General features: G+C 44.4%; 1 protein-coding gene across 2 annotated transcripts in view; it reads right to left on the bottom strand.

The window, feature by feature from the left end:
• Nucleotides 1-1159: 1159 nt before the first annotated feature.
• ECPAS (Ecm29 proteasome adaptor and scaffold) overlaps nucleotides 1160-16212 on the bottom strand; it is a 100540-nt gene continuing 85487 nt past the window's right edge. For both annotated transcript variants that reach the window (XM_070742437.1, XM_070742436.1), the window contains exons 43-49: nucleotides 15168-15211; nucleotides 10491-10683; nucleotides 7621-7765; nucleotides 6420-6525; nucleotides 4631-4719; nucleotides 1900-1971; nucleotides 1160-1450 (exon numbers count right to left, since the gene is read on the bottom strand). In XM_070742437.1, the coding sequence (XP_070598538.1) occupies nucleotides 1311-1450; nucleotides 1900-1971; nucleotides 4631-4719; nucleotides 6420-6525; nucleotides 7621-7765; nucleotides 10491-10683; nucleotides 15168-15211 (789 nt within the window). In that variant the 3' untranslated portion in view covers nucleotides 1160-1310. The remainder of the gene's footprint in view (nucleotides 1451-1899; nucleotides 1972-4630; nucleotides 4720-6419; nucleotides 6526-7620; nucleotides 7766-10490; nucleotides 10684-15167; nucleotides 15212-16212) is intronic.

Below are 16212 nucleotides of genomic sequence, written 5' to 3'. Positions count from 1 at the left end.
ATGCTGCTTTTTAAACAATTGCAAGAACAGATTTGATAGAACGCTTGTACCCTGATGTATGTGGTGTCAAAGCTTATGGTGAAAATCAAAAATACTTTCTAGAAAGAAGATGCAGAATGGCTGGGGATGAGGCTAATAATGTTTTAGCAGCACAATCTTATTTTATTTAAGAATAGTTCCCAAGATAATTAAGTGGTTATTGTTGTGAGAGGGTAATTCAAACTATGAATTCTTGCATGAAAAATGTAGTAAATTTTTCTTTAAAAAACATACCTTACGTAAGGTCTTACAAACCTAACTGCTCTCTACACCCTTATATCCAGACAATTAAAGTGCTTTCTTGTGTGCATTTTTATCCAGGAGAAATCACATGTTTTAATGCAGGAAGGCATTGGTTTTTCCAAATCTTACATACTCTGTTTATATGAGATAAAGTGATATTTTATGGTCCAAAACCAACCAACACTGACTAGGGGCATTCCAAAACAAGAGGCAAACTAAGACCCTTTAAGGGAGGCCTGTCCAATCCATGATATGTAGGCTGTATGCAGCCCTGCACGGCTAATAATGGGGCCCCACAGGATCTTAAACTTTCAAAGGAAGTTTGTTATTTATATACATTAACTATATTTTATTTTATATGTAACCCAAGAAAATGTCAATTTCAAAAATGTTGGACACCCATGCTTTTAACTTATTGATAGGGCTATGAGGTCTGGGCTAAAAAAAAATCTAGGTACTCACCAGTTGCAATAAAAAGATACACAAAACGCTTACTCTTTGATGCCCTCTAATATTTCTGGCAACTTTGCTCTTTTGTACTATCATTAGTAATGATACCAACTATAACACTGTCACCGTGACATAATACCGGACGTGGGCCCACATGAAATCCACAAAAAGTTTGCTCTCTGGTGTTTTGCTATGATTTTCATTCATTCGATTTCTATAATAAGGGCCATTTTTGTGTAAAATATACATTCCCCAAGTCTTAGGTCACAAAACAAGGTTCTCTTTCACAAACGGACAATTTCCACAAATGTCTCTAGGTCGCTTGGGTATTTTTCGCTTAATACTTTCAAGGTTTGCGTTTTAAGTAAACTGCTTCATAGGTTGTTATTGTTGCTTTTAAGGGGCAAAAAAGGAGGAAATAATGGGGAAGAGAATCAAAGTGTTCTTTATTTCAGCCAGGGAATTTATGCATGCTACAAAAATCATCTTTACTTTTCCTCTATGTAATATGGAGCTCATTGCACTTTTCTTTTTTTTTTGCTCGCTTTGTTTCACATGGCACTTGATTGGTATTCAATTCAATCAAGATTTTCTAAAGTTTTCTTTAACAAAGATGCTTTTTCTTGTAGTTCAGGCCTACTGTCCAAAGTCAGTGCTGTTAAAGAGCCAATCAGGACATCTCTACTTTCAGAGTTCAAGCTTTCCCACTGTTTGGATTCTACCCAAGAAAAGGGGAAAAAAAGAAGGATATCATCATTAACCTTTCTACTTGCAATTTTCAGCTAAAATTAGCTATAAAATGGCTTCCGATAATTAAAATACAATTTTAGTCATTAACATGCTAATATCACTTGATAGTAGTAAAAAGACAATTGATCTAAGTATCCCCCCACCATGAAATTTCAAATGATGAGAGATCCTGTCCGAATAATGCAACATTACTGTGCTTAATAATTATGATTTTTAAAAATGTTCTATAACGTTTGTTGTAGGATAACTTCAGCTATTTTATAAAATTACAACTTGAAGTTAAAAACTACAATAATTAAAAATGTGTGTTAATGTTTTATCTATTTAGAGTACCTGGGGGGAAAAACATAGTTTCGGAGCTAAAAGATGTAATGGAAAATAAACTTACATCTTAATTTTCAGAACTGTAATTCTTACCTTCAAGTTTGGTGAGCAGCACCTCTATTACCGATAAAGCTTCAGTCCTTATGGAAGTGTAACTTTTATTCTCTAACGGAATAAGATTTACATTTTCAATGGTGAATACAAATTGTGTGTATAATATTATAGTTTTGTGCCTGAAATACTAGCATGAAGAATTAATGCAATTTTGACAGTGGCATGCAGTATCCCAAATTTTACTTTCTCCTAATCCTAATTCTAACATGGATTTAATAATAGACTATATTATCAGTAAGTAATATTCTTAAATTCTTCTTCTTCAAACAATAGTGTTATTTGAACAAAGACATTGATTTGTATTGGAAATGATCATGCAGCGGTAAGTAACCGTTGCACATCTAGATTGCCAGCGATTGGTTTTAATATACAGTGGTCCCTCGATTTTCGTGATCTCAATCTTCGCGAAACGCTATACCGCGATTTTTCAAAAAATAATAAATTAAAAATACGTCCGCGGTTTTCTCTCTTCCTTCCACTCTTCTCTCTCTCTCTTTCCTTCTCCCCCCCCTCCACTTGCTCACGAGAAGAAAAAAAGCAACCTCTGCCGGGCAGCTCCCCTTGTGCCCTCGCTTTGTGCCTGCCTCTTGTCCCTCTCTTTTGGGGATTTTTTTTTTCTTTTCTTTTTTCGCCTTTGGTCTCCCATTACTGTAAACCTGCCGCTTGGCCGCCACCGAGGAGAATGCGAGGCATGCGAGGTCCCTGCAGAGCAGAGGGGGTGGCTGAGGCGGCGGAGGCGTAGCGGCGGCGGCGGCAGGCGAGCTTGGAGCCTTGCTTCAAGGGGGTCAGACGCAGCCTCGGCGAGCCGAAGGTTTCCGCGGCTCTGACCCAGAGCAGGAAGGGCTGGTGGGGGCGGCGAATCCACCTCCCTAGCCACCGGCTCCACCATCTGCGCATGCGCGGCCATGGGGAAAAAAGGGCGCGCATGCGCAGATGGTGTTTCCACTATATCGCGAAAAATCGATTATCGCGAGAGGTCTTGGAACGTAACCCTCGCGATAATCGAGAGATCACTGTACTGCATTTTTGGACTATAAGACGCCGCTGGAGTATAAGACACACCTTAGTTTTGGGGGAGGAAAATAAGAAAAAAGATGATTTGATGGGGGAATTGGCCTCCTGGAATACCCCCAAACAGCTGTTCCCAGAGGTGAACTTTAGTAACAGGTCTGTTGGTTGTGAGCTCTGCACCTTGCTTTTCCAGCATCTGAAACCTCCATTCAGAGGCTTTTTTCTCCAGTCCCTGAAAGTCACATTTTTTTAGTGCTGTCGTAACTGAACAGTCACTAAATGAGCTGTTGTAAGCCAAGGATTACCTGTACATGGATAGCAAGGAATATGACTTTGACAGGGATGTGCAGGCTCCACTGCCAAGGGAAGAAGGTTAAATCGATTTTTAAGGCAAGAGTGTCATGGTAACATGTTAGGGGTTTTGGGAAGTGGAAGAACTATAAGGAGGAGGAAGAGGTATTGCAAAATTAGATTTGCAAGATTCTGCTATTTAGCCATTCTCAATAAAAATTAGTTATAGGATACTTAATTCCAAACTTTTTTAGATCTAATTCAATAAACAGAACATCCAAATAAGAGAACAACTTATTTGGATGTTCTGCTCCACTGCCCAGAGAAGCAATCATAATTCTTTTTTTTTAGTTTATTATTATTATTATTATTATTTTTACAAACATATTAATGGGTGAACAGTGTGGCCCCTGGGTGTCATACATTCTAATACAAATATAACTAATAGCATCAGTAATAGTCATTACTTTCAATCAACTTGTATATTTCTAATAGTAACATAGAAACATAGAAGACTGATGGCAGAAAAAGACCTCATGATCCATCTAGTCTGCCCTTATATTATTTTTTGTATTTTATCTTAGCATGGATATATGTTTATCCCAGGCATGTTTAAATTCAGTTACTGTGGATTTACCAACCACGTCTGCTGGAAGTTTGTTCCAAGCATCTACTACTCTTTCAGTAAAATAATATTTTCTCACGTTGCTTTTGATCTTTCCCCCAACTAACTTCAGATTGTGTCCCCTTGTTCTTGTGTTCACTTTCCTATTAAAAACACTTCCCTCCTGAACCTTATTTAACCCTTTGACATATTTAAATGTTTCGATCATGTCCCCCCTTTTCCTTCTGTCCTCCAGACTATACAGATTGAGTTCATTAAGTCTTTCCTGATACGTTTTATGCTTAAGACCTTCCACCATTCTTGTAGCCCGTCTTTGGACCCGTTCAATTTTGTCAATATCTTTTTGTAGGTGAGATCTCCAGAACTGAACACAGTATTCCAAATGTGGTCTCACCAGCACTCTGTATAGCGGGATCACAATCTCCCTCTTCCTGCTTGTTATACCTCTAGCTATGCAGCCAAGCATCCTCCTTGCTTTTCCTACCTCCCGACCACACTGCTCACCCATTTTGAGACTGTCAGAAATCACTACCCCTAAATCCTTCTCTTCTGAAGTTTTTGCTAACACAGAACTGCCAATGCAACACTCAGATTGAGAATTCATATTAGTAATACATATTTATATAAAGTTGCAATCTATCATTATTCAATTATTCCATGTTATCATAATTCTTGATCAGTTGGCTGTCACAATGAATCTTTGGAAGATTCTGTTTAGTTAAATTTAGGTTTCAAACAAAAACAAGGGGACAAAGGAAGCACAAGACTGAGAAGATAGTTTACCTAGTGAATGAGTAATGGAGGAACAGGTTTCCAACAATATTCTTGCCAAAGCCTCCGGGTCAGAGTGTTCTGCTTCAAATAATAACAACCTATCAAATGGAAGAATATAAGCATAATGTTTTCCCCCAAGAAACACAGGGCTTTACTGTCTTAAAATTCCAGCTGAGTGATCTGTAGTCATCGGAGGCCTTTCATGTGGCAACTGTAAATATCGAAGATGCTACACATTCAATTATAGGGTGAGCCTTGTGGAGCTTCACATTTCAATTTCACATACATTGCTCCTTACATACAAGGATCACCCAGAAAGCAATGCACCATATTTTTTTTCTCAGCCCACAGTAATGGTACAAATGCAAAACTTTAGATATATATTATTTAAATTGTCAGGAGTGCGTGTGTAAATTTTGCGTTTCATCAGACAGATAGTATAGCTGCAGCGGTGTTTCAATATGGCGTCTGTAAGTGATGTACCCTGTTTTCCCGAAAATAAGACACTGTCTTATATTAATTTTTGCTCCAAAAGTTGTGCTACGTCTCATTTTCGGGGTGGGTGGGTGCCTTATATTTCTCAAATAAGACAAATTCACAGGCAGAAAAGCTGATACCCCAAAGAAAGTGTACCGTACAGTACACTGATTACGGTATGGTACCTGTCAGTATGGCACCCACACACACAAAGGATGGCACTTATATGGTACAACAGTATACTCCTGCTATTGCAGCTTTCGGCCACCAGAGGAACTACAGTCTACGCACTGTAGTGGAGACTGTAATGGCGGTGAGACAGCAGCAGACTGTGTCTGCTGTACTGGACGGTACAAAGCGATGGAAGGGGCCAGCAGGGGACGCCACATTATTACGGTACCGCTATGAACAGCTTTGAATGGTACCGTATGTTTTTCCACTGTACCGTATGTAAACTTGATTACGCCTTATTTTCGGGCGGTGCCTTATATTAGCAAATTCTGCAAAACCTCTGACATGCCTTACTTTCGGGGTACGTCTTATTTTCGGGAAAACAGGGTATGTTACAAGCAGCGTGTCATCATTGAATTTCTCACTGTGGAGAAAGAAACTGTTGGGAACATTCACAAACGTTTGTATACAGTATATGGAGAATCTGCAGTCGATAGAAGTACGGTTAATCATGGAAGACATTTTGAGGATAACGAAGAGGTGATTCACACAGTGCAGAAATCACTTCGTGACCAGAACAAGGAGTGGTACCGACAGGCAGTGTTCTCTCTAAATTTTTTTTGGGGTGGGCGGAAAAGTATATTGTCTGAGCGACAGTCCCTTCGGGACTGGGCGACACAGAAATAATAATAAAATTTCCCTCTCGGCTTCTGGGCAGGTTTGGAAAACTCTGAGTTGATGATGATTTTTAAGTGAGCGATTGCTCACTGCTCAGCTTAGAGGGAACTATGCCGACAGGGCATTCACGTCCTTGTGTCTCGCTGGAGGAAGGTCATAGAAAGGGGCAGAGATTATGTGGAAAAATAGGGAGTGTAGAAGAAACATCATTCTTTCTTGTGTGTTTCATTGTGTTCAATAAATAATAGTTGAAGGGAAAAAATGTGGTGCATTACTTTCTGGGCGACCCTCGTAAAACATGCCAGTTCCCCCATGCCAGTTAGTGGAAGTAGGTAGGTAGGGAGAAGAGGCAATGAGATCCACAAAGCTCAGGCCAAGGGTTTTGAATCTGTTCATCTCCTCGTGCTACTTTGAGGGAAGTGTGAATGAACAAGAACAGAAGCAGAAGCTCCAGCAACCGCAGAAAACTTACCCTTGGTAAAAAGCCTTCATGGCTTGGAGAACGCCGAGCTGTACTTTCCATGTACCAAGTCTCAGACGTTCACACATTAATCTGCACAGCTCTTGTCGATAGCAGCCTTAAAAAGAGATAGAGAGAGAACAGAATATAGACAATCTATATCCCAACAACCGTTAATGTTCAGTTACAGGGAGCCTTAGAAAATCTAATAATGAAACTTGGGTTGTTAAAGGGGGCAGGAGCTGTCAGAACTGCCAATCATTCTGTTGTCTCGTCGACTGCCAGCCCCTCTAGCATCTGAATAAAACACTTTAAAAAAAAAAAACCTGCTTACCCCACTTATTACAATAATATTTAGGTTAAATCGTAAGACATTAAGAAAGTTAACCTTAAAAAAATACATAGCAGAAGAACTGCAACAAAACCAACAATTAATACAGTTGTACCCCTACTTAAGAACTTTTCTAGATAAGAACCGTGTGTTCAAGATTTTTTGTCTCTTCTTAAGAACCATTTTCTACTTAAGAACCCGAGCCCGGAAAAATTTCCCAGGAAATTTGAGAGTGGCACGAAGGCCCGGCCAGTTTCCTGCCATTCCCCCTTTAATCCGGCCATCTCGGGATTTTCTTTAAGGAGGCTTTGGCAGTCCAGAGTGAATGAAGCATTTTCTTTCTCTGAGCGCTTGGGACAGGGAATAAATGGAAGGAAAGGCACCGGCTACCAATTGAGCAAGTGAGAGGAGAGGGGAGCCCTTCAGCATGGGAAGGAAGAGGCAGCAGGAACAGCAACCAGTGTATGGGATGCAGCCTTGCGATGGGTGTATTGGAGGTGCGTGCTCCTCCTCGCCACCTCAGAGTCCCTCTTTTTCTTTTTTAAGCCTTAAAATTTTGGATTTTTTTGATTCCCCTCACCTCACTTTCTTCTTTCGGCAGTGACTGTCCTCCTCCTCCTCCTCTTCTTCCTCCTCCTCCCCCCACCCAAATACCAAGCTTTTATTTCTTTCCTAATGGGTTTGCACGCATTATTTGCTTTTACATATATTCCTATGGAAAAATTGCTTCTTCTTAAGAATGTTTTTACTGGTCACGGACACGGTGCAAATTAAGTTCTTAAGTAAAGGTACCACTGTACAATGAAATTATTTCCTTCTTCTCCTATGAGCTCTTGTAAAAGCTAAGGATAAAATACTTCAAATTACTGGAATTAGACCTACACTGTGTTTCCGAGTTTTTAGGCCAGGCTTTGCCTAAACTTTCAAAGGCACAGAGGAGAGCTTCAACTTGGAGTTCTTTCTCATTCTCATTCTCATCCTCATCATCGTTGTGTGATGATTTTTTCCCTACATTCTCAGGACAATTCTGCAGTGGAACCAGAGAGTGAAATTTGAAAGAGAAAGAGCAAGCAGCAGGGAAAAAAATGGGTTAACTTTTATACCTTTTTGTTTTTTTTTTACAAACGCCCTGACAACAGTGCCATTAAATTATTCTACATTTGGTTAGTAACAAAGAATTCAGAGTAATATAAAGCATTTTATTTCAAGGCATCTCTACTGCAGGAGATCAGACTTGCAAAATTTAATTAGCATACCAATAAAGATAATGTTTTAAATCCAGTAGTTGATGGTAGGGATCATTTCCTTAATCTCATAGTTCACCAAGAAGTCACATACTTGCCTCATAAAGAGACAGATCCCAAGATAATGTACATTCACAAATTGTTTTTACAATTTAAGGCTCTCAATTACCTTCGCTGAGATGAAAGTCAGTAAAGGAGATAAGAAGCTAGTAATCAATGTAAAAAAAAATATAAAATTTTATGGAACTCTACTAAGATGGAAGTGTTCCAAAAACCTAAGTGGATATTAAGAAAGTTGAAAATAGCCTTTCTGCCACAGGTGCATTAGATCAGTGTTTCCCAACCTTGGCAACTTGAAGATATTTGGACTTCAACTCCCAGAATACCCCAGCCAGCGAATTCTGGGAGTTGAACTCCAGATATCTTAAAGTTGCCAAGGTTGGGAAACACGGCATTAGATGATATCTTTGTTACGGACTTGCAATCATAGAAACATAGAAGACTGACGGCAGAAAAAGATCTCATGGTCCATCTAGTCTGCCCTTATACTATTTCCTGTATTTTATCTTACAATGGATATGTGTTTATCCCAGGCATGTTTAAATTCAGTTACTGTGGATTTACCAACCACGTCTGCTGGAAGTTTGTTCCAAGGATCTACTACGCTTTGAGTAAAATAATATTTTCTCATGTTGCTTTTGATCTCTCCCCCAACTAACTTCAGATTGTGTCCCCTTGTTCTTGTGTTCACTTTCCTATTAAAAACACTTCCCTCCTGAACCTTATTTAACCCTTTGACATATTTAAATGTTTCGATCATGTCCCCCCTTTTCCTTCTGTCCTCCAGACTATACAGATTGAGTTCATTAAGTCTTTCCTGATACGTTTTATGCTTAAGACCTTCCACCATTCTTGTAGCCCGTCTTTGGACCCGTTCAATTTTGTCAATATCTTTTTGTAGGTGAGATCTCCAGAACTGAACACAGTATTCCAAATGTGGTCTCACCAGCGCTCTATATAAGGGGATCACAATCTCCCTCTTCCTGCTTGTTATACCTCTAGCTATGCAGCCAAGCATCCTACTTGCTTTTCCTACCACCCGACCACACTGCTCACCCATTTTGAGACTGTCAGAAATCACTACCCCTAAATCCTTCTCTTCTGAAGTTTTTGCTAACACAGAACTGCCAATGCAATACTCAGATTGAGGATTTCTTTCAATCCATTCAAAAGCAGCATCCTTCAAAGAGGAAGGTGCGATATAAAGGGGTGATTCAATCGATTGTTCTCCAAAGAAAGATGCAGTATAGGATTGAGAATGAGTCTTCAGAAGCAAGAAGAACAAATGCATTAACAATTTCTGGCTTTCTCCAGCTACCAGGCAGTTCATACGAGACATTCCCGCTACACAGCAATAGCACTTAGATTTATATACCGCTTTACAGTCCTCTCTAAGCGGTTTACAGACTCAGCATAATTGCCCCCAACAATTTGGGATCCTCATTTTACTGATCTCAGAAGGAAGAAGACTGAGTCAACCTTGAGCTGGTCTGAATCGAACTGCTGGCAATCGGCAGAATTAGCCTGCAATACTGCATTCTAATCACTGTGCCATATATCATAATGGCACCAGCTGGTAAGGTTGTCAGTTAGTACCAATGTTGGGGTAAACAAGCAAACTTGGTTATTGGTTTTGAGTGCTGAGTTTTCCTTTCCCAAACCCTAAATTATTAGAATTAAATTCTAAAGAGATTGTTGGTTCTTCTTTGGTCAGACTGAACAGTAAGTTTTTTAAAAGCAAGAATGAACAGCAAACTAGAATACCTCCGGGACCGCCTCCTGCCGCACGAATCCCAGCGACCGGTTAGGTCCCCCAGAGTTGGCCTTCTCCGGGTCCCGTCGACTAAACAATGTCGTTTGGCGGGACCCAGGAGAAGAGCCTTCTCTGTGGCGGCCCCGACCCTCTGGAACCAGCTCCCCCCGGAGATTAGAACTGCCCCCACCCTCCTTGCTTTTCGTAAAGTTCTTAAGACCCATCTCTGCCGTCAGGCATGGGGGAACTGACACATCTCCCCCGGGCCTATAAAGTTTATGCATGGAATGTTTGTGTGTGTGTTTGCTTTTAATAATGGGTTTTTTAGTGTTTTTTAAATTATTAGATTTGTTCTTACATTGTTCTTTTTATTGTTGTGAGCCGCCCCGAGTCTACGGAGAGGGGCGGCATACAAATCTAATAAATAATAATAATAATAATAATAATAATAATAATAATAATAATAATAAACTAAGCTGTGTTTCTGTTTTGAACTCAATAGGGGATCTTCTTAGTTCAGCCTGGTTCATCTTAAAATGTCTCCCCCTCTTTTCACAACATAAAAGTTAATCCCAACCAGATTCACAAAGGTTTTTATATGGATTAAATAGAACAATTCAGAGAAGTAGCAAATTCAAAAATGTATTATTTTTAGTGATGCTATTATTCAAATCCAAGCAGCGCTAAAAGATCACCTTCTTTATTACTGGAAAGATTATGTCTGTCATTTCCTGGAACCTATTTTCTTGGGTAGACTTAAGCACATCAGCCATACACCGGAGCGCCACAATCTTGTACCGTAGGTTTTCTTTGCGGCATTCTTTCAGCATTGCCTGTACAACATCATCAACACTGGGCTGGTTGGGCAAAGGCTTGCGCAGTTCCACACTAAAATCAATAAAGGATGAACGGGTCATGACTGATCAGTTTGTCTCCTTGATATTACACCGAACCTCTTAAATATATTTCTTAAATTTATTTTCTTAAATATACTTTCAGCTTAAATATATTTCTTGCAAAATATGCATATTGCCTTAGTGTTCTGCCTGGCTCTATGGTAAGAGTCTCCCGAAAATTCAAGGGTACAAATTTCAGACACACACACACTTGAAAGTTCAAAACAATGTTCTTTATCACAAACATTCAAAAGAAACAAAGCACCCTTTTTGTATTGCAAAGAGCACTCGTCCCAAAACAACCTGGTAGTCTGTACAATCCCCTTAATCTGTCCTTAAGTACTTAGCTAGCAGCTGTGAAGGAACGTCACAGCCCTCCTTCTTCCACAAAGTGAGACCCCCACACTTTGCTCTGCTTTGGTTTCAAAGTCGTGAAAAATCAACAAACAAAGTCTGGAAACAGCAAGGCATGGTCCTGAAGAAACAACGATCAGATAATCTTCCACAACGGCCAAGCCAGCACGCTGCTATTTATATCAGCAGCTCTAATTACTGGAGCCCCACCCGAACACAGGTGGCCTCTCTTATCTCCTGTAATATTTCTTCAATTGGTCTCTTCGATGCATAATTCTGCGCATGCGTGGGTCTAACACTTCCTCATCCGAATCGACCGAAGATAATGGAGATTGGCTTCCTAGGCTGTGTGCCAACCCCCCCTCTTCCAAGTCATCCCCACCTTCTTCTTCGTCCAAGGAAACTGCACTACCTGACTCTATCGGCAATAAAACAGGCCTATGACATGTTGATGTTTCCCCTGCATCCCACCTCCACATTCCTTGGGGCAGGAGCTGGGCCAGAGCCAACCACAATACCTTAGATATGTAAAACCTGTCATATGGCTGTATAGACACCAGGCCTTTTATTTACTGTAAAATGCTTTGAATTTTCAAAAAAGCAGCTAATGGAACCCTGGAAAGCATAACAGTTTGCAATTTCATTCTTCCCCTAATGAAGAAAAGCTTCTTAGTACATTATTTACACCCATGCATACTCAACAACTATATATTTTTTTCCAGTGCATACCCCAGAACTGCAACACTCAAGCCCAAAGGAGAAGCAGTATTAATTTTTAAAACTAATACAGTAATACCTCATGATACGAACTTAATTGGTGCAAGGAGGAGGTTCGTAAGACGAAAGGTTCGTAAGACGAAACATTGTTTCCCATAGGAAACAATGTAAAGTCAATTAATCCGTGCAACCAAAAAACCCCCCCCCAAAAAACGGCTTTCCGGCTGTTTTAAAAGGTCGCAGCCGGCCTGGGGGGCTTGCCAGCACCCCCCGCACCCGGGTTCGGGGTGCGGGGGGGTGCTGGCAAGCCCCCCAGGCCGGCTGCGACCTTTTAAAACACCCACGCTCTTCCCTCACCCCCGCCGCCGCAAGGCATCGCAGCGACAAGCAGGTTTTTCCAACGCGGGTCTTATGCGCCCGAGCCGCGTTTCCCCCCACGTCCGGGCCCACGCACCTGTTCCAGCGGGCTCGGCCGGCCTCTCGGGGGTGCTGTAGAGCGGGTGCGCGAATAGCCTCCTCAGCTTGGAGTGGGGGGGCCTGGCTGCTCAGGTTGGCGGGTGGCCGAGTCCGGAGCTTTGGCCGGCGGCGACGGCGGCTTCTTCGGTGGGGCAGGAGCAGCGGGGCTCAGCCGTCTCCGTGGCCGGACCGAGGCGCCGCCTCATTTGGGGCCAGAGGTGGAAGTAGAAATCGGCGCTGAGCAGCGCCCCGAGAAGCAGCAGAATGAGCAGCCGGTCGCGCCGGGTCCCCAGCATGGTCAGTGCCGGCGGCTGGGCGAGAAGCAGGCCGGGCGCGAAGGCAGCGGCGCACGGGCGATGCCGGGCCGTGGGTGGGAAAGGAAGGCGAGCCACGCGCCTGTTTGGCCGCGAGAGCCCGGGCGAGTCCCGGCAGGGCCTCTGCCCCGCTGCCGCGCAGGAGCAGGTGGGGGAAGCCGAGGCAAGGGAAGCAGCAGGCAGCGCCCCGCTTGTGGCCGAGAGGCGACCGGCTGCATCTTTGCCCGGTGGCCTCTCCCGAGTAGGCAGACCGTGCCGCCTCTGGAAGGATGGACGCGTTGGGCGTTTGTTTGCATCACGTGATTGACCGGGTGAAATAAAAGATCTAAAAACCCCTTGTCTCCCCAACCCGGATTTTTAGATCTTTTATTTCACCCGGTCAATCACGAGATGCAAACAAACGCCCAACGTGTCCGAAAGCCAGAGACTTTGGCTAGAGGTCTCTCCGACGAGCTCCGGTTCTCGTCGGAGAGACCTCTAGCCAAAGTCTCTGGCTTTCGGACACGTTGGGCGTTTGTTTGCATCTCGTGATTGACCGGGTGAAATAAAAGATCTAAAAATCCCTTGTCTCCCCAACCCGGATTGAATACGGGTTGGGGAGACAAGGGATTTTTAGATCTTTTATTTCACCCGGTCAATCACGAGATGCAAACAAACGCCCAACGTGTCCGAAAGCCAGAGACTTTGGCTAGAGGTCTCTCCGACGAGCTCCGGTTCTCGTCGGAGAGACCTCTAGCCAAAGTCTCTGGCTTTCGGACACGTTGGGCGTTTGTTTGCATCTCGTGATTGACCGGGTGAAATAAAAGATCTAAAAATCCCTTGTCTCCCCAACCCGGATTGAATACGGGTTGGGGAGACAAGGGATTTTTAGATCTTTTATTTCACCCGGTCAATCACGAGATGCAAACAAGCGCCCAACGTGTCCGAAAGCCAGAGACTTTGGCAAGCGGTCTCTCCGACGAGAACCGGAGCTCGTCGGAGAGACCTCTAGCCAAAGTCTCTGGCTTTCGGACACGTTGGGCGTTTGTTTGCATCTCGTGATTGACCGGGTGAAATAAAAGATCTAAAAATCCGGGTTGGGGAGACAAGGGATTTTTAGATCTTTTATTTCACCCGGTCAATCACGTGATGCAAACAAACGCCCAACGCGTCCATCCTTCCAGAGGCGGCACGGTCTGCCTACTCGGGAGAGGCCACCGGGCAAAGATGCAGCCGGTCGCCTCTCGGCCACAAGCGGGGCGCTGCCTGCTGCTTCCCTTGCCTCGGCTTCCCCCACCTGCTCCTGCGGCGGCAGCGGGGCAGAGGCCCTGCCGGGACTCGCCCGGGCTCTCGCGGCCAAACAGGCGCGTGGCTCGCCTTCCTTTCCCACCCACGGCCCGGCATCGCCCGTGCGCCGCTGCCTTCGCGCCCGGCCTGCTTCTCGCCCAGCCGCCGGCGCTGACCATGCTGGGGACCCGGCGCGACCGGCTGCTCATTCTGCTGCTTCTCGGGGCGCTGCTCAGCGCCGATTTCTACTTCCACCTCTGGCCCCAAATGATGCGGCGCCTCGGTCCGGCCACGGAGACGGCTGAGCCCCGCTGCTCCTGCCCCGCCGAAGAAGCCGCCGTCGCCGCCGGTCCAAAGCTCCGGACTCGGCCGCCCGCCAACCTGAGCAGCCAGGCCCCCCCACTCCAAGCTGAGGAGGCTATTCGCGCACCCGCTCTACAGCACCCCCGAGAGACCGGCCGAGAAGCTGCTCAACGGGCAGGAGGCGCTGCGTTACTACCGGCGGAAAATAGCCCGCTGGAACAGGTGCGTGGGCCCGGATGTGGGGGGAAACCCGGCTCGGGCGCATAAGACCCGCGTCGGAAAAACCCGCTTGTCGCTGCGATGCCTTGCGGGGGCGGGGGTGAGGGAAGAGCGTGGGTGTTTTAAAAGGTCGCAGCCGGCCTGGGGGGCTTGCCAGCACCCCCCCACACCCGGGTTCGGGGTGCGGGGGTTGCTGGCAAGCCCCCCAGGCCAGCTGCGACCTTTTAAAACACCCGCGCCGCTTCCCATGTGTCTCCTGGAGCCGAATGCGGAAGTTCGGCTTTGCTGTTCAGCTTCAGGCTTTGCTGTTCGGCTCCGGGAGACAGCTGCGAAGCGGCGCGGGTGTTTTAAAAGGTCGCAGTCTGCCTGGGGGGCTTCCCAGCAACCTCCCGAACCGAACCTGGGGTTCAGCAAAATTTTGCCTCGGCGTTCGGGAGGCTTCTGGGAAGCCCCGCCGCCCGGCTGTTACCTTTTAAAACAGCCGCGGGGCTTCCCAGCAGTCTCCGAACGCAGGTTCGTAACTCGAAAAAAGTTCGTAAGAAGAGGCAAAATTTTTCTGAACCCCGGGTTCGTATCACGAGTTGTTCGTAAGACGAGGGGTTCGTATCTTAAGGTACCACTGTATTTCCTTTACTATAGTTTTCAGGAAAAATTGAGAGAGAAGTCCAAAAAACAGGATAAATTATTTGGTCAGCAGCAAAAAAAAACCCCAAAACCCACTTTTATATTGACATGGGGAGAAAAAAAGGGGGAAAGGTGTGAAAGAATAACTAGAATGAAATATGATGAAAAAGTGGCAATTTCATCTACTGAAAACTTTCAGACTAGAAGATGAAAATATTTTTACCTGCATGAACAGACGACACTGGCAATTGCTTTTAATAGCTCTTCCTAAAAGACAAGATAAGACAAGAGATACATTTTAGTAGGCGATTTCTACATTGCTTCCACAAAAATTTAGAAGTGCCGAGTCAAATATGCAAGTTACATCTTGTATGATCATTTGATTGTGAATTATAATGATATCCAGTTGGGCGAAAAACCTAAGAGATCAAAAACAATGCCTGACAACAAAGCCAACTCAGCCTGACTTATACAGTGATACCTCATCTTACAAACGCCTCGTCATACAAACTTTTCAAGATACAAACCAGGGGTTTAAGATTTTTTTGCCTTTCTTACAAACTATTTTCACCTTCAAACCCACCGCTGCTGCTGGGATGCCCCACCTCTGGACTTCCGTTGCTAGCGAAGCTCCCATTTTTGCACTGCTGGGATTCCCTGAGGCTCCCCTCCATGGTAAACCCCACCTCCAGACTTCCATGTTTTTGTGGTGCTGCAGGGGAATCCCAGCAGGGGAATCCCAGCAGCGCAAAAACGGGTGCTTCGCTGGCAACAGAAGTCCGGAGGTGGGGTTTCCCAGCAAGGGGAGCCTCAGTGAAATTGCAGCATCACAAAAACACAAAGGTCCAGAGGTAGGGTTTCGAGGACTTCAGTGTTTTTGCAATGCTGCAATTTCACTGATGCTCCCTTTGCTGGGAAACCCCCCTCGGGACTTCCATTGCCAGCGAAGCACTTGTTTTTGCGATGCTGGGATTCCCCTGCTGGGATTCTCCTGCAGCATCGCAAAAACACGGAAGTCTGGAGGTGGGGTTTCCCATGGAGGGGAGCCTCAGGGGAAACCCAGCAGCTCAAAAACGGGTGCTTCGGCTGGCAAAAGGGGTGAGTTTTGAGCTTGCACGCATTAATTGCTTTTCCATTGATTCCTATGGGAAACATTGTTTCGTCTTACAAACTTTTCACCTTAAGAACCTCGTCCCGGAACCAATTAAGTTTGTAAGACAAGGTATCACTGTATTACTATAATACCAAACAGCTATTCCTTCCATGGT

This window comes from Erythrolamprus reginae, chromosome 2 (genome assembly GCF_031021105.1).
Source record: "Erythrolamprus reginae isolate rEryReg1 chromosome 2, rEryReg1.hap1, whole genome shotgun sequence".
NCBI lineage: Eukaryota > Metazoa > Chordata > Lepidosauria > Squamata > Dipsadidae > Erythrolamprus > Erythrolamprus reginae.
Note: the sequence above shows the minus strand (reverse complement) of the source record. Positions and strands in the feature narration are given on the sequence as shown.